Source organism: Geospiza fortis, unplaced genomic scaffold, assembly GCF_000277835.1.
Source record: "Geospiza fortis unplaced genomic scaffold, GeoFor_1.0 scaffold217, whole genome shotgun sequence".
Classification (NCBI taxonomy): Eukaryota; Metazoa; Chordata; class Aves; order Passeriformes; family Thraupidae; genus Geospiza; species Geospiza fortis.
Genome location: NW_005054392.1, coordinates 783,105 through 801,215, shown reverse-complemented (window position 1 = coordinate 801,215; position 18,111 = coordinate 783,105). Strand labels below are relative to the sequence as shown.

Here is an 18,111-nt window from a genome sequence, read left to right as displayed (position 1 = left end):
CCTGGCAAAAGGGGATGCCCAGGTCATGACTGAGACAAGTAAAGAATACTCAAAAAACTGGTGAATAACTTACTATGGCCATGAGATAATGTAAAATTGTCACATTTACTAGCTAGAGACAGAATAAATGAATGATCTCTTAAGCAGAATTGCGGGATGGTCTATGTATTTAATAGCAGAATCCAAAAGAACTGACAGTCTTATAATACAAAAAGGACATTATATATACATATACACACAGAGTATGTCTATATATATCTACAGAGATATATATAAATCAGTAAACTTGAATAGTGCCTTTATCATGATCATCTTAAGGCATTCAAAACATTTTACTATGACACTGACCCAACTCATTATCTTTTTTGCTTTGGCTGAAATAAAGCAAACAGATTTAAAGGTCTGATCTGAAACACCCACAACATCTGAAGCAAAAGCCTAATAGTATCTTCAGTGACAGCAGCATAATCTAAGAACCCACCCACTGCACTGCCTATCAGCTGAATAATATTAAAAGGAGTCTAAATAAATCATTCCCACTCACAGTTTTTGCAACAGCGGAAGATACATCAGTCTCAAAGAGACTTTCTAGCCATAAATTCTATAGATTCTATTACAAATTGAGGATAGAAAAGATACAGCAAGAGGGCCTGCCCGAGGATAGAATGCCACTGAATATCCAATAGTATTTACAGTACAAGTTATAGGATTATAGAACATTTTATAAATACAATTAATATGTATACAAGGGCACATAAAAGAGAAACTTGTTTTCATGCTTTACAAAGTAAAGGTAACCTGAACTAAAACTTACTGCAGAATTCCACAGCTGCTGGCTAGGAGCCTCTCTTCTCCACTGCCTGTACAAACCAATCCCCATTGTAGGTCACCAGTGAAACACCCATGTTTTAAGCAGCAACTATGAAGAATCTCAACAGACTCTGAATCTATGTATGAAACGTCCAGTTTCAAAACATGGGTAAGGCAGAGTGTGCTGGAGAGTTGTGACAACATTCATGTGTAACTTTCTCAGAGGAGAACCTGGACTGTAATGAACTGCACTTCTTGCAAGGAAATACATAATACTGCAGCATATAGGTGGCAAAATTCAAACAAGGAACATTACAACTTCTAACACATGATATTAGAAAATGCCAGAAGCATCTACCAAATTCCAAAGTTGTGAGCACTTCCCATATTTGTTTTAAAAAGGCAAAAGAGTATTTAGTATTTCAGTACTTACACACGTCCTTAAAAGAATCAACGACTTCCTTTAATAAAAGCAATTGGTTTTTCTTTTTAGACCAATGGTGCCTTTACAGGACACTTCTTTATTCTTTTTTAGAATTATTTTTAAATTGCCCAGGATCAGTAATAGTATTAAACAGGAATACACCATAGTATAGTGCAGGCAGAGGAGAGATATACTCAGCTGAAAAGGCAATTTTAAGAGTCAATTTAATGAATTGACATTATTTTCTCTGCACACTTCAAAAATGGTGAGGGCAGGCTTGATTAAATTACCTTTAACCAGCAATATATTATACTTTGCTCCAAGACAAGTAGACCAGTTTTACTGGGATACTTACTATGAAGTAGGATAATCTTTAAAGTTTATTTACATGAAAAGCAATCTTTTTTACATAATATATAAAATGGAGTAGTTATGCACTGCAGCCATTTTACAATAATTAAGCTAAATGAAATTAATCTTAAAAGCTACTCTATTTCAACAGCTGTGGGAAAGGCAGAACAGGAATCGCTTTATTAAGCTGCAAACTCATTTTCATTATAGTAAGCAACTAACTAACTACTTGTTTGAGAAAACAATTTCTCATAACCATCTTCTAACCATTATAAATGCTTCACAGCAGAGGGGTGAACTTCCACAAACATTTTCTTCTGTGACAAAGTACGTTCAAGAAGCTTCCTCACTGCCAACCTGCTGCAGTTCCCTCAGTTATGTCAATAAAAATCATTTTTGGACCACACCAGAAACTGGATCACTCAAATGACCACACTCACAAGAAAGGAAACTCCAAATGACAACCAACAAGCACTTTCTTCAGTCATCCAGTATTTAGGACAGCACTAGACACAGTTGCACTGGCATAAACAGAGACATGGACTGGAGCACAGAAAGACAACAAATGGCCATAAGCAAACAAACCAGCCTGGTGAGAAAAGTAAGCTGGCAACTGATGCTGGCTGCAGGAACAGCTATGAACACCAATTTCATGATGTTTAGATAGTTGCAATGCCAGTGCAATGGCACAAATAATAATTTAGGAAAGCAGTAATGCTTACATGCATGTTATTAGATTATCCATTGGAATTAGATTCCAATGAAGAAGAAATGTTTCAAAAGACATTAAGTTTACTAAAAATAGTGCACTTTTTTTACCACTGCATATATTTCAGGAAAAAGAAGGATAGTGGTAAAACCGTAATTCTTTCTGCCTTTCAACACTTAACTCCTGTTCTTGTCTCACTGAAGCTGCTTAGAGTGATGCTCCCATCCTGCTCTACATAACTTTAACAGGCTCAGTACCCTCCATGAGACCCTAGGAGATACCTGAGCATCTGCTGCTGGAAATTATGGGAACTAATGCAGGAGGCAGCAGGCACAGCAGTCAGTTCCTAATTCCGTTCTGATCCAAGCTGTGAAAGACAGAGCACTGAAACTGTACTGCCAGCTCAGACAGACCTGTGCACAGCCCTTCTCCTCAGTGCCTGGGTAACCAGGAGCAAACTGTTCCAGCCAAGGCAAATGGTCTCAAAAGTCATAATTTAGAATATTTCCCCATTACTATCTCAAATTTATCATAAAGACACTACTCTAAAATTTATTTTTCAAACTAAAAATTCCAACTAAAGCAGCACTGTACACATTTTACAGTTTGGTTGTAGTCAGAAAATTGAACTAGATTTCAGAAAGTGTTGTTTCTAAGGCTTCTTTTCCTCTTACATCTATAGGAGAACTGATGACAAGAGACAATCAAGTTGTTTCTGAGTGAGCAGTCCTGCTTTGAGAGTACCAGTCACATGCTACAGTGTTACTAATATCAAATCCAATTACTATTTAATAAAATACTACTGCTAGTGTTTTATCATCTCACAATCATACTACAGCCAAGACTGACACTTTCTTATTTCAAAGCTGAGAACTAGGCCACTCCCACAGCAGCTGGAAACATTGCACCAAATAGGTGGCTGTTTTTCCAACACTGTGAGTAATAAGGCTAAATACAGTGAGAAGTCAGGGTACAGCAGCCTTTTTTTTTCTCTACAGAAATGTATCAGAGAACTTTATTAGCATAAAGGAAGTTTTATATTTGGTCAATGCATGGAAAAACTGTGATTAAAAATTCTGAAACAGAGAGTTGTTCTCTAAAATTATTCACTATATGTATAAATAGATACCAGGCATCTTAGGGAAAAAAAAATCACTATTTCCTATTTTGAGTACTTAGAGTACAGAGGACCAATAACAATATTCAAGTGATTTTTTTTTAACCTAACATCAAATTCTAAATTAAACAATTAACATCACTGGAATAAATTAATTCTCAAGAAGAATTTCCCTGTATTCTAGGGAAACAAAATGTACAGAGAGGGAAAGTGGAAAAATAATTTTTTTAGCATTTAAAAAGAAGTGTGCACATATTTACCCCAGAAATCTTCTTTCAGTTCTCTTAAAGGAAGAGACTTTTCAAAATCTAAAGCTGCAGAATTGATTATTTCAATAATCAATTGAAATAATTTTATTTCAATTATTGCTCTACTAAACATAAACCAGATCACGACTCTGAACTTTATTGCTCTACTAAACATAAACCAGATCACGACTCTGAACTCCTCTACTTGCCTGTTCATCATCATCATCATCATCTGACTGCTGTTCTGAGTTTTGGGAACTACCATACTCATACTCAATGGGCTTTGGATTGTTGTATGGGTAGCCATTGTCATCAAAAAACCTTCGGAAGGTGAACTCATAGAAAGCATGTTCAGGATGTTTTCCATTTTTGTACCACCCATTGAGGGTATCATTTCTGTTCCCCTCCTTATCATCATCGCTCCACAATTTATCTGGATCAACCGGGTCAAAGTTTGATGTGTCCGTGGGATGAGCAATTTTGGGAATGTAGAAAGCAGACTGTCGCCGCAGATCGCTGGAAAAATCAATTGTTTTGAAAAATGGATGAGCTTTTATTTCATCTGCACCGTTTTTGCCCAAACGATCTTCTGGCCCTCGGCAGAGTTTAATAATGAGGTCAGAGGCCTCTGGAGTCAATTTAGCCTGAGGGGGAATATGAAGTGCGGTTTGCCAGTTGATAACCTTAAAAGCAAAAAGATGTGTTATTTATTTATCATTTCAAAAAAAAGGAAAAATACATTAAAACAACAAAACAAATGACCACAAAGAAATAATTCAGTATGTCTAAGGTTTTTCGCAGTGGAGGGGAAAACATGAAGCTGCTCTTTCAGAAAGACAAGAAACACGGTGTCTGGAAATCTGGCAAAATGCAGGCAAAGTTTATTCACATTCCAAATCTAAACTAGAGTCTGGCATGGAAGACCCAGCTATAAACCAACAAAGATACCATAAAATCTGGGATCTGGGACCTGAGATGAGGCACATGGCTCACAATCCTAAAAAGATGAGGCAGATGAGTTTTGAGTTATATGTTATACTGTAAAGCCTAAGAGATTTCAAATTAAAAAAAAAACCACAAAAATCAACACTGCACTACATTTGAGCCACCTGAATGCAGTTTTGCAAAAAATGACACCTGCAGAAGACTGCCTTGATGCTTTTTCTGAAACAGCAGGGGCTCAGGAAGGAAAGGACCATAGGCTCTGAGCTGTCAGTAGCCCTGAGCAGGCAGTCATCTGCTGCTCCTCCACTGTCCATGCTAAGCACCAGCACGTACATCACCACAGGAAATCCTCTGCAGGCAAACGGGCATGGAAGCCAAGAGGTGAGAAAAGAACACACAGATACTGGAAGAGGGAAGGGTAAAGGGAACAACAACTGGAACAGATACAAACAGTGAAAGGCTGAGATGAGATGTGATTTTTTAGTTGGTATGTTTATTGTACGACCAGAAAAGTTACAAATGTGATTCTAGAAGTCTGTTTATAAATTAAGTGCACCTCCACAATAACGTAAAGTTTAAAATCTTCAGTTTATAACATGCTTGGATAGGCAGTGCCCTCAAACACCACCTTTGTTTTCACTACAAATTAGTAACACTATGTAAGTTTCAAGTCTTTTTTAGACAGTTAATACCAGATTTTTAAAGTTACCTTCATTTGTGTTTCCAGTGGCGTTTGTGCCAGGAATGGAGGCTGCCCCACTAGCATCTCAAAGAGAATTACTCCAACACTCCACCAGTCACACAACTGTGTGTAACCTGAAATAAAGTTCAAATAAGGTAGTCAAGCCTTTGTAGAGTTTTAATGTCGAATTTTTAAGAACAAAAAAGTTCAGAAGAGAATTCAATACTTAAGATATCCATATTAACAAATATGTTAAAATATCACATCCTGGGGAGAAGCAGGAGTGTGGGAAAGGTGAAGCAGGACACCTGAGTACCAGTCACTTTGCAGTGAGACTGCAGTACAAAACCACATTCGTTACCTGTCCGTAACAACACTTCAGGTGCAATGTAGTTGGGTGTGCCCACCAGGGAGTGGGCCAGGCAGCGCTGGTGCTGCCGCGCTGCCCTGCGCTCCAGTGGCTTCAGCCGATCCCCACACCTGCAGTTGGCTGGGTCACCCCACTCACTGCTGAAATCCATACTGTCCTGACGGGCGTGATCACCTGCCAGGGAGTGACAAGGTTGCCAAAACTGAGCATGGTTACTTTAGTTCTTATCTAATATGAAATTTTCTTTATCCTTTAACATTCTGTGTTATGAGACAGAATCTCTTTCAGTTTCAATACTGAAGTTGAGAGTTAAAACAGAAATCAACATCAAGATGGATGATTTTTGTTTATGATATAAAATACCAACCTCGGCAGACACAATTTTTAAGCAAATTTTTGACATAACTATGAGAAAATATCAATCTTGATACTTTTCAGATTTTTCTTAACATCACCACATTGGGTGTATAAGGTGTATATTGTTTCAACATTTGAGTAAACATAAACCTCTAACATCTAAATCGCAAAAAAAAAAATTAAAAATCAGATTTTAAATCTTTATCTTCTCACCAGAGACTGTGTAACAATCTGGGCTAAGATACGTAACATTTTGAGAAAAACTAATCAGAAGTAATTTAAACTTTGTTTTTGAAGGTATGTTTTTATTTTTGGAAACTAAAAAAAGTTATCACATAATCTGTATTTTACCACTCTCAAAACTGTGACTTCTCTTTTACTCCAACATTTTCTTTAGCTGTTTTTTCAAGTAATCAAGTAGGATTTTGAAAAGCCTACTTCAACCTTCTCATAAAGGAAGCAGCACAGTCATCCTTCTACTAATTTATAATTTAATTCCTTGTAAAGAATACTTGTATCTCTCTTACCGCTCTGGTAGTACTTTGAGTCATGGGTCCATCGAAAACCAGTACAGAGCCCAAAGTCAGTCAGTTTGATATGACCATCACGGTCTATCAAGATATTGTCAGGTTTAATATCTCTGTGGATGAAGCCCATTTTATGAACACTCTCAACTGCACACGTCAGTTCTGCTGTGTAGAACCGTGCCAGATTTTCTGGGAAGACACCCATTCTAATTAGGAGACTCATCATATCACCTCCTGGAATGTAGTCCATTACAAAGTACAAATTGTCCTTATCTTGGAATGAATAGTACAGGCGAACTACCCATTCATTATCAGCTTCTGCGAGGATATCCCGCTCAGCTTTAACATGAGCAACTTGGTTTCTAAGCAAGACATCTTTTTTCCTCAGAGTCTTTGTTGCATATAGAGCATTAGTATCCACCTTTCTTGCTAGGCAAACTTCTCCAAACGCACCAACTCCCAGGGTTTTAATTTTTACAAACATTGACTTGTCCATTTTAGCTCTTCTTAGCCGAATGTAATTTGACTCTTTCTGGCACAACATTTTCCTCATTTGATCCCGGGCTTCTGGTGACAATCCAACCTGCGCAGCAAAGAGAGTTAAATCTGAAGAGTGAACAGTACTCTTAATTCTTGGTGATCTTCTCATAATTAATTACAAGGCTTAGGCAAAGCAAACCAAATACTTATACACAGCACAAGAAATATTATTTAAAGGGATTTGGTTTTGTTTTAATTTACACATTAGGATTCTATGGAAACATATAGGAGTGATAAAAAACTGAAATGTGATCATTTTCAACAGCAAAATGCACAAGGTGCCATGCACCAGGAGGTTCTACAGAAGGGACTACTACATTCTCAAGAATGGTAATTTACAAATTACTGATAAAAATCACTGCAAATAATATTATCTGAGTAAGAGTGTGCATCAGCTGCCTCCCTGATTCTCTTTACAGGGTTAAAGAAAGCCAAGACATGTCTAGGAGCTCTAAGTTGCTGAGGGCTAAGGAGCTGTCATAGGAAAGGCAGACTAACTGGAGCAGAAGTCACTGAACTTCCTGACCATGCTCTAGAATTTCAGCAGCAGGAGGGAGTATGCACTCCCTCTCACTCTCTCACTTCCACGTGTAGCTACCCAAAACAGATCCTACTGGCACTGCTTCCTACTGCTTGCCCACACCTCGGCCACACGCCTGGACCAACTGATATTCCCTCTTATCACACAACACACCCCATTCTAGCAGGGCTTCACTCACACTCTCACCACTGCTCTCCACTCTGCCTAGGAACCAGCTGAGCAGAGCACCTCCTTCTGAAGTGGCTCACTCCTCCCAACAGGATCTTCTCTTGGCTCCTATCTGCATACATATCCCTATCTTGACTGAACATCCCTGGTGTTCCAGCCAATGCCACCAACATTCTGACAACTGAAACATTCACAGACCATACACAACTCATCACCTACAGTGTGGAAACCCTTATCTACAAGAACCACATTGATCACTCTCATTGTACTCCAACCTGCAGGCCCTCCCAGTATATTTTTGCTGGTTTCAATTCCCTTAAGAGTCCCATTCAATTCTGGTGCCATTTTTCTTGGCAAATTTCAGGGCCTGGAATCAGAATAATCCTTCTTCTTTGTTTTAATGTGAATAGAATCTGTCTTCAATTTTTTTTATACTTTTTCTCTGTGATACTATCGCCACGTAGCCTGATGTTCATTCCTTCTTCTGTTTTCTGACAGCATTTTCAAATTACTATATGCTACCTTTCTGACAGCATCTCAATTATTTTATCTGCCTACCTGGCTTGAAATCACTATCCCACACCAATGATTTCCAAGTTCAACCTATAGCATACTTCTTTATTTTTTCATGGACATGTTATGATCATAAACTCAAACATGGTCACACTGAACCCCTGCAGACATCTCAACTGTACTCAAGCACTATTCTAAAAGCTCTCAATTTCTTACTGTAACATCTTATCGATTCTTGATACCAAATCTTGCTGCTTCCATCTCTTTAAAGCTTCAAATATGTGAGATACTGTCTGCATAGCAGTATTCAGAACCATCAATCTAGGTCTAGGCATCATCAGTCTAGGCCTGTATAGAATGTATGTTAATAGATTACTTTGGCCTTGCCTGACTTCCAACATAACTTGAAACAAAACATAATATATGCGACTGACAAAAAAGGCAAAAAAAATTCAATTAGCTATCATTCAGTATATTAAAAATGCTTTCACAAGTTTACTATATGTCACCTATTAAAGATAATACTGCTAGAAAACATAAAATTTCTTACAGGCATCATAGCAAAAATGGATCCAAAGGAGATGCAATTGGGAAAATGCATACAATATGCTCATCTACCCAAATGAATTTCTCAAGTTATACAAATTTGGTAGGATTGAAATGGGGAAGGCTGTCTCAAATTTGAGACAAAATTTTTTGTAGACATCAGATAGGCAGTACTTAGGACTGGTTAGCTGTAGTTTCAAGACTGGTGTGGGAAATGGGTTCAACTACATGTTTTGAATTAAAAAATTGTCTTATTGCAGGAACATCTGCGTACTGTCGTCCAAGACAGAAACATCTGAAGCTTTCCACAAATGAACAGGCTTACGGCACACTTCAACTCAGAAGGAAGGATTTTTTTAAGACTTACAAATGTCAAGAAGACAGCTGAAGACCTGAGCCTGGTAAAGTTCAGACAATGGTGGGTCACCTTCTTAAGGCTCATCTGAATCCTAAAGCTCGTCTCAGTACAGACTCACTTGACACAAACTGAACCCCACCCATCACTGACAAAGCTGGCAAAGAATAAAACCTACATGGCAACAACCCCCTAAGAATAAGACTCAATACAATGATTAATCACTGCAAGACATACAAAGAGTCTCCAAAACCCTGGTTTTGGAAAGCTTTGCTTTCTTCTACCTGCTCTCTACCTCTTGTATCTGAACCATTTTATAGTAAAAAACTAGCCCAAGTACTGCAATTTGTCATCTCTTCCCTCAACCCACCTTCATTTTTCCCTGTCATCCCCTAAACCAAATGTTAATTACACTCTCTCTGAATTGCTGTATTTTCCCTAGAAGTCTCCTCAGCTTCAGCATTTACCAAAAATTAACAAACTGTCAGCTGCACAAACCTTTCTGAACATATATCTCCAATTATTTCAAGATGTCAGACACCAAAACTTTCCCAACTGGCTCTCTATCATCACATAGTTTGCTCTCATTCTGCTTCCTTCTCATCTTGCTGTGCCTTAAAGGATGACTTAAGCTTCTCTTTGCAGGAAAGACACCTATTATAACTCTTGGCCAAACTTACACATCTAAGTTAAACACTTTTGAGACCACTCAACTCCTAGGAGACCTGACACCACAGAAATATGTCACATATGCTAGAAATACAGCATCTGGTATTTTCACAGGTGCATTCTGAGGTTTTTTCTTTCAAAATTCAAAGGGCAGAAAAGAAGGGATTCAATGCTTGCTTAATCTTCTTAAAACTTTCCAAAAATAAATAATTTCCCTTCCTCCTTCTCATGAAGGTCCAAAATATACTTTATTGTTGTGGCATTCCTCTCCTGTATGCTTATGAAAAAGGAGAGGTCTGCTGCAGCACAAAAACCCATCTTCCACCCTCCAGCCTGTAAATTAAACATCCCAGCTTTACATCCAGCATAAACTATTGAAACTCTAGCATTAATATTATAAATATTATAAAATACTCCTACTAGGGTGCTTTAAAAGCACAAGAAAATTATCAAGAAAAGTTATATCAGTGCTTTTATATAAGTAATACTCATTCTGAGATACTACAGAACACAACACAGTAAGAAGGGAAAGTGAAGTTTGCAAATCAACATTAATTATAATCTTACATTTAAGTACTCAAAAATAGCCAAAATAAATTCATGCTTAGTTTTGATGCAGGCTTGCATGCAAAGCCCTCTAGAAAGGGATCATGCTATTCTTAAGAAACACTGTTGCTTCAGAATCTTACTTGTCTACACAGGGATGGAGGCTACAGAGCTCAGGAAAGCTTCCCACACTTTAACAGTTTAAATCAGCTGTTAGTGAAGTGAAAAAGGAAAGAGAGAAGACTAAGAATAAAGATCTAGTAAGAGCTCCAGGATGAAATCTTGCTAACATTTACATATTCGTGATTAAGCAAACACTTACAAAAGACTACAGCTTACAGTAAGAATTTTCAAAGAGCAAGAAAACACAGATTTAAAAAACAGCATGTCAAGAAAGTGGTATAAGCCAAATACATACTCTCATAGAATAAATAAAAAAGAACATCATACTTATGTCAAACTTTCAACTACAATTGTTAAGAAATATATTTGTGTGACACATCTCAATTTCACCTTTCTGCAAATCTTAGTTTCACTATTTCTCACTGTTTTCTCTTTTGAAATGACATATGCTTGTCAGCTCCAGTTTTTACCCTTTTGATTTGGTTTAACAGAACACTGAAATACTAGAAATAGACCTGACTCCATGCAGGCACAAAAAAGTTGATTTTGCATGTATTTGTTTTATAATTATGCCCTTCAATTGCTTTTGTTTAAACAGATACATTTACAGTGCAGATTACAAAATAATTAGACAAAAGATACCATCTCTTTCATTCTAAAAAAAACCCAACTAAACTTTAAATGTTTTTTTTTAATTTGAACTTTGAAAAACTATCCCTACTGGTAACGAACTGCAGAATGTAAAAAATATTTCTGTTTGCGTGTCTATATAAGAGCACTAGCCAGCCTGCAACTTGTCCCCAGTTTGCTTGTAGCTTCAGTACTTATTTTAAAAAAATAGAAATATTTTTTAAAATCATTAAAATATTGCCTATAACTCAAAAATCAGGATTAAGTAGAACCCATAACAAAAAGCTATGAGCCATGTAGCTACATCAGTTCATGTAACGATCGTTTTGCTTCTGCCACCTTACTGTATGTAGGCCATACAAATTACCTTTAGATATCCAAAAAACTTACTTAAAAATCAATTTCTAAGAAGAAAATTAAATACATAAACAAGACATGGAAGAAACTTGCCACATCTCAAATACAAAGATTAAAAATAGATTTCAATACCACAGCTCTAAATCTTCTACTAATCTGTACTATTTAATTTTACAATTAAGACATATCTCATAGAAGTAATACAAGAAGAGTTTAGTCATAGATTCAGAAAGAAGGAAGAGTTTACCCGCATCATTTCATTCTCTAGCTGTTTTTTCCGGTGCAAACGTTGCTGGTGTGACTTGAGTATATTCTCCACATGCTGCTCCATGAAGAATTTAAAGGCTTGAGGGGAATAACTTTGAATGCGAGACTCTCTTCTTTCTTCATCTTTCTTGTTTTTTCTAACAGGAACAGGTGAGGTTGTAATCTGTTTCTTTTCTTTATCTGTTGAATCAACACATTCGTAAATCTTTTCATTCTCATCCTCCCTGGATAAAGGAGGTGGCTCCTCCTTGTTGAGCTTGGATCCCGCCTCATACAGATTGACAGAAGGATTCTGGTGTAACAAGTGTTTAGGGTAAGGTGGTGGGGGACCCTGGTAATTTGGAGCCTCCGCAACAGGAGGCATAACTGCCATATTGGTAGAGGGACTGTCGGAGAAGGGAATGGTCTGAACGGTTTGCATGGGCTGCGGCATCCAGGAAGGGTGAGTGGGTGCCAGGGCAGTCTGTAGCTCTGGTTTCAACACTCGCATGCTTTTCACTGGCTGCTGAATAGGAGCTGGCGTTATGGCTGTCACTGTGGTGGCTGAAGGCTGGGAGCTGCCCGAGTGACTCTGCCTACTGCCGTGATGGTTGTTGAAGGAGTTAGAGCGCACGGGAATACTGGGTTGCCACGCAGGCATGTCGTGCCCATTGCCCGGCGATGACTGCGGCTGCACGGCAGAAGGCTGTGACCAGGATGCAGGTATTCCAGCCACATTGGTGTTGTAAAGTTCCAGGTTGTGACTGTTTCTGTTTGGCACCATTATTGCCTGAGGAATATTCCCATTGGTGTATGCTGAAGGAGGAGCAGATCCTCCTGCCTGCATCTGTAGTGCTGTGGGACTCTGCCTGTTAGTTGGATTCATTGGGTACGGGGGTGGCTGGCGACTCACTGAATTTCCAGACACCACATTCTGGTGAACTATGAATTCTGCCTGACAATTGCCATTTTGCATTCCAGCTCTTCCTGAGGGAAAACTAAATTTGCTGTTGGCAGAACTCTGCATGATTATTGGTTGCCTGCCAATGGGGACAGCACTCATGCCTCTCTGCCCCTGTGCAGATGAATTCATAGGAGGAGGATTCATAGGTGGAGGTGGATAACCATCCTGCCATGCTCCTGGTGGTACTGGAGAAATACGGGAGATCACATACTCCATGTTTCCAGAGTACCGCTTCGTTTGAGAATTTGGCTCCCAGGAAGGAGGTGGAGGAGTAGTTCCCCTTGGAGGGGGTGTCTGCCCCCGAGGAGGTGGAGGAGGAGGTGTGACACTCCTTATCTGCGGTAGAGGTGGGGGATTCACTCTTTGTCCGTTGGCAGGATGAGCCTGAGCAAATGCCGCAATGCCGGATCCAGATAATGGCCTTCCTACATCAGGCTGCGAGCTGGGACTTTCCGAGCGATAAACCACACCCTCTGCCAGGGAAGGGCCATGTCGCTGAGGAACCAGGGACTCCTTAGAACCCTTCCAGCTCTGCTTGCGGTTCACTGACTGCTGCACAGCCCCTGCTTCCACAAGAAGAAATACAGCATTTACATTATTGGAAATTATTCCTATTGACTGCTTCGAATATTTTGTTCTTCTGCGTTAATTATTACAGAAACAGGACTTGAATTCTCTGACACAATATAATCCACTGTACTTCATATGAAAACTTTTTCTAGTAATACACAGCACTGCATGCTAATATTCTCAGTGTACATATAAGAGGAAAAAAACCCCTCATATTGAAACTATAAAACTACAATACCACAAAGTGATTTTTCAGAAATCACTTTTCTGAAAACGTATTTTGCTTCAGTAAAAATGTAAAATTTCATTGAAAAAAAATGGTGACGCGTAGAATTATTAGTCACACAATGTATTTTTAATCATGTGTACAAGAAACTCTCAGAATGTTCAGCACAAATGCAAAAAAAAGTAATAGCATGGAAAAATATGTTATGTTGCTATCCTTTCCAGTTAACACTTGCAAACCACTTAGTGTTCTTGAATTAAATTTAACTGAATGCTGTAAAATCAAGGCTTGCACCCTTATATGCATACAGATCATCCAAACTTGTTATATTCCATAAGGCAGAATTTGACTAAGTACTTTTAATTTTAAAAGTTGTATCTTTTTGAGTAAAAGTGTTGTAGATAGAGAGGCAAGAAGTAAAACCGTATGAATGCAAAATTTACAGAGCAAAACCCTGCTAATATATTTACTTTGCAGATGCTATTTTGCATCATATAAACAAAATATACAAGGTGCTCATGGTGCAGGCAGTCTTACTGTGGTTTTTATAATGTTAACACTAAAATATGTGTAAACACATGCAGTACTTTAATTGCTGAAAATCACCCTGTCCTCACTTAAAGAACATGTTAATTACTATATTTTTGCAAGTAACAATGAAAACTATGTCTAAATGGTGGAAATTACCTATGAACTTCATACAAGCACCAACTCATCCTGCTTAACAAACTAAAGGAAAATGACGCTGTTCTTTGCAACTCCTAATTTTTCCTCCTACCTATATTGTTGATTTCAAATCTAACTCCAGTGCTAGCAGCTCAGTACCCAACTTTAGTCTAATAACAGTTCAGTATTTCTGCTGCATTTTAAAGTTACTCTTTTTTTAGGTGTATGCTACTAAAAAGGCATCAAGTTATATTAAAAATGTGCTAGCATCTGTTCAGAAAGCATTAATAGCAAGTGGCAAAATTCTGACTCTGCTAGTAAAGACACAGTAGTCTCCCCTCTAACATCTAAGAACATGAAGCCTGCCCTAAAAACTATGGAAACAAAAGCTGGAACCAAGCAGGAAATTAAGCGGAGAGGGATCCTGAAACATCACATCCTAAAATACAAATACCATAGTTATATGATATATAAATACACACACAGACAAATACATACACAAAAATACACATACAGAATGTTGTGTGGGAGTGTGTGTGAAGAAAGACAAAAATTTTAAAGAAGAACTCAATGCTCAGCACTTATTTCTAAGTGGCACCTGACACAGAACAAAGCACAGGCACTACTCAGCAAGGTAACAGAAATTACCAAAATGAGATCTGAATGCCATTCCTTGTATAAAACCATGCAGTTATAAAACCATACTTAAGAAACTCAAGTCAAATGGGCCTATCTCTCAGAAGGATTACATCAGATATGTAAAATGCTGTTTTTGAAGGCAAAAAACCCTGTATCTCAGCATTTCTGTTCTACTGTGGGCACGTGAAGGCAAAATTTACTACTTTCTGTGTTTCAGCTATAAGAATACACTCAGTGAGTTACTGAGTCACTATGGATACACCTACCTGGTGGTTTCATACCTGCGTTTACAGGTCTTGCTGCTGCTGCAACCATCTGTTCCCGACGAGGATCCTGGTAGCTCATCTTACTTATAAATTCAATGGCAGCCTCTATACTACGGTTGTTAGTTTGTCTAAGAGCTTGTATAACCATATCCTAAAGAGAAAATGATATACAAAAAATTATTTACAAAAAATACCAAAAATCATGGTTATTTAGCCAAATATCCTCCACTAATTTTAGCTAAGTAATTTTACAAAGTATCAATTTCTCTCAATTGTTTTAGAACTACTTTTAAAATTTCTTCTCCAGAAGAGATCATCAGAAATACTACTGTAATCTGGATGTTCAGAAGAAAAGTTAACCAGTTGAAGCACTGCAGTCTGATGTAAATCATGTCATCTTGCTATTCATAGAGCAGTTTGGTCATACAACCCTTACAAAATGACTTTATAATAAAAAACCCTATACAATAAAGTTGTTGCAATCTTTACGGACCAGCTGACACTAGAAAAAGCAGACATAACATTTTCAGCTCAAAAACTTGGTCACCTATGTGACATGAAGTACTCAATGTCAAAGAGTATCACTATACACAGAACATATGAGTATTCAACTTGAACCACAGTAAGCAAAAGGGATTTTCTGTAAGATATTTAGGATAAAAAACCCCAAATACAATGAATAGCATTCTACCCTGATTATTATACATACATACATATATATATATATATATATGTATATAGATATATGTGTGTGTATATATATATATATAAACATATCTATATACACACACTGGATATTTATTGATATCTATCTGTTCCACTTCACCCCTTAATGCTACCAACTACCTAAGAGGTGGGGGGAAATAACAAGAACGTTTGTTGATATTTCATTTGGAAAAAAAAAATTCAATACATTTTGAAACGTCTCAACCAAGAAAAATGCTTTCCTACTTCAGCTGTATCTGTTCCTAGGGATGTGTGTGGATCAGTGCCATATGGGCTATTGTGGCAACACAACTGTACGTTAACACATGGCAGAAAGGGCTTATGCTGGCACTGTGCCTGAAAAAAGCCCCATATAATCACAAGTGTCATGGGAATTTCCAGTTGTATCCAAGAACAAAGGGTGGAAGCAAAAGGCTTCAAGATACAAAGGATCCAACAAAAATACCAACTTAAGATACCTTTCTAATTTATTGTCCAGCCACATACCACAACCTCAGTCTGCAAAACCAGCTGCACGTTCAAATCTGTAAAAATGGAGCTGAGAACCAACCTACTTTGAAAAAACAAATGCACACCCCTCCTCGCCCCAAAATCCCACACAACAACAACAAAAAAACTTCCTCAACCTCAGCAATGAATCACAGAGCTGGAGCAAATTATTACAAAAATCATTTATCATTATAAAATCCTTCCATTCTTCCTGATACACAGTCTGGACTGTGTATTTGATCAAGTGAAAGGAACATGAAAAGCCACTATCAGCACTTGACACTGGGATGCTGCTGAAGAAAAGCCACTTGGTAGTTTTGGAGAAGCTCACTCATGGTAGAGGTAGATCTCTGTAAATATCAAAGCATCACAGCAGAACTCATGAGCTGGTCACTACTGCAAGCAGTGCATGCCTGAAAAGTTAATCCCTGTTGTGGTACTGTGCCTTTTTCCTTTGGCAAGATGAGTGGTTTGCTAGCTCTTTCTAAAACATGCTTTTGTACCTAGGTTTACAAAGAAGGCATGAAAACAAGTGTGATTTATGTGATGTGCAGGTCCCAGTAAAAACACAGGAACTGTAAGTGTATTCTTTTTTCCATTCTGGAAACCATGTTTCAGATTATTTTCCGAAGTATTTGGTATTGCCTTTCAATTTAGAATGGCCATATTTTATCAATCTATTTTAATTGAGCACAATCCAAAATTACTTTGAGTATCAAAGGCAAAATCCATGTTCTAGAGAGTCCAGTCCTCTCTACCTAAAGCTATTTAAATAATTAAAACAACCTACCACATAAGAACAGATGGACAAGATGCTTAAAAAAAACAAAACCAAGTCTCTCTAAATCCTTCTAGTCCTCTTCTACATCCCCCATTATTACCAGTTTCATGTCCTAATCAGAAATCTACCATATTTTGAAGCTTTTTGCTTATCATACTGTTCAAACATTCCCTGACCAACATGCATTAATAGTTTATAGCTAGCAGAACACCAAATCTTCAAAATAAAACACTTCACCTCATCAAAGCCAGCAGCTTGCAAGTCTTGCAGCATCTGTCGATTAACTTCTGATGTTCCTTTGACAGCTGAGGTGGCTTCATTTGCAAAAGGCAGAAGTGAGTTTCTTATCTCCTGCAAAACCTTATGATATGTTACAAATTTGGGGGGATTTCGGCCTTGTCTAGGATCTTCAGGTAACATTTTGCCCATGCTGTGATCAGCTTTAGCAGCATCTGAGGGTTTAGGCAAATTCCTGAGGCTCTCTCGTATTTCCTGTAGCATCTGCTGGCTGCTGCCAGTATAATTACTGGCAGGAAAAGTTTTAGGCCTCATTTGTCTATAACCTTCTGGCTTCTCACTTCTCTTCATGAAAACATGTATATATGCAACCTCCACCAAGGACTCGCACACACCAGAATTCAAGGAAGACTGGCTGAAGTCAGAACTTGTGAAAGCAGTGGCTCTCCGCTGTGAAACCTTGGTCCCTCAAGTGCTCGAGTTTGTCACAACCCAAAATTGCTATTCTGTTAACGAAACAAAACAAATCACATTTAACAGAGCAGTTAAAAAATTCACAATGTAGCACTGGAGTAGTGAAACATTTACATGCAGCGCTGCCTTCACAGACACTAAAAGCATGCTAAGCGAATTCTTCAGGCAGTCTTTATTCAAACTAATTTACAAACCATGTTGGGTTTTTAACTGTCTGTTAACAACTAATGTTTTAGGTGTCTCAAGTCTAAACAGTCCTGAATTGCAAAGGATGTGGGCACAGTAGAGCTCTGTGTGGT

General features: G+C 38.0%; 1 protein-coding gene across 3 annotated transcripts; it reads right to left on the bottom strand.

Moving 5' to 3' along the window:
• Positions 1 to 149: 149 nt before the first annotated feature.
• On the bottom strand, positions 150 to 17,875 carry LATS1 (large tumor suppressor kinase 1). 3 transcript variants are annotated; one of them, XM_005425641.3, is made up of 7 exons: positions 17,339 to 17,875; positions 15,106 to 15,256; positions 11,776 to 13,301; positions 6,541 to 7,123; positions 5,648 to 5,830; positions 5,314 to 5,420; positions 150 to 4,342 (listed from the first exon to the last, which is right to left on the bottom strand). In XM_005425641.3, exons 1-7 carry the CDS (start codon positions 17,687 to 17,689, stop codon positions 3,827 to 3,829), a joined length of 3,417 nt encoding a protein of 1,138 aa, XP_005425698.1. In that variant the 5' UTR covers positions 17,690 to 17,875; the 3' UTR covers positions 150 to 3,826. The 3 variants fall into 3 exon arrangements, with proteins under 3 accessions (XP_005425698.1, XP_030916677.1, XP_030916678.1); XM_031060817.1 differs by having other exon boundaries at positions 11,776 to 13,304; positions 15,121 to 15,256; XM_031060818.1 differs by having other exon boundaries at positions 15,121 to 15,256.
• Between the last annotated feature and the right edge of the window lie 236 nt (positions 17,876 to 18,111).

Excerpts from the sequence above, each read along its gene's own strand:
- LATS1 (XM_005425641.3), bottom strand. The coding sequence starts at position 17,689 with ATGAAGAGAAGTGAGAAGCCAGAAGGTTATAGACAAATGAGGCCTAAA. Across the intron at positions 7,124-11,775 it reads TAGAGAATGAAATGATGCGG|GTTGGATTGTCACCAGAAGC; the intron begins GTAAACTCTTCC and ends TTTGCTGCGCAG. Across the intron at positions 5,421-5,647 it reads TGAAGTGTTGTTACGGACAG|GTTACACACAGTTGTGTGAC; the intron begins GTAACGAATGTG and ends ACTTTATTTCAG.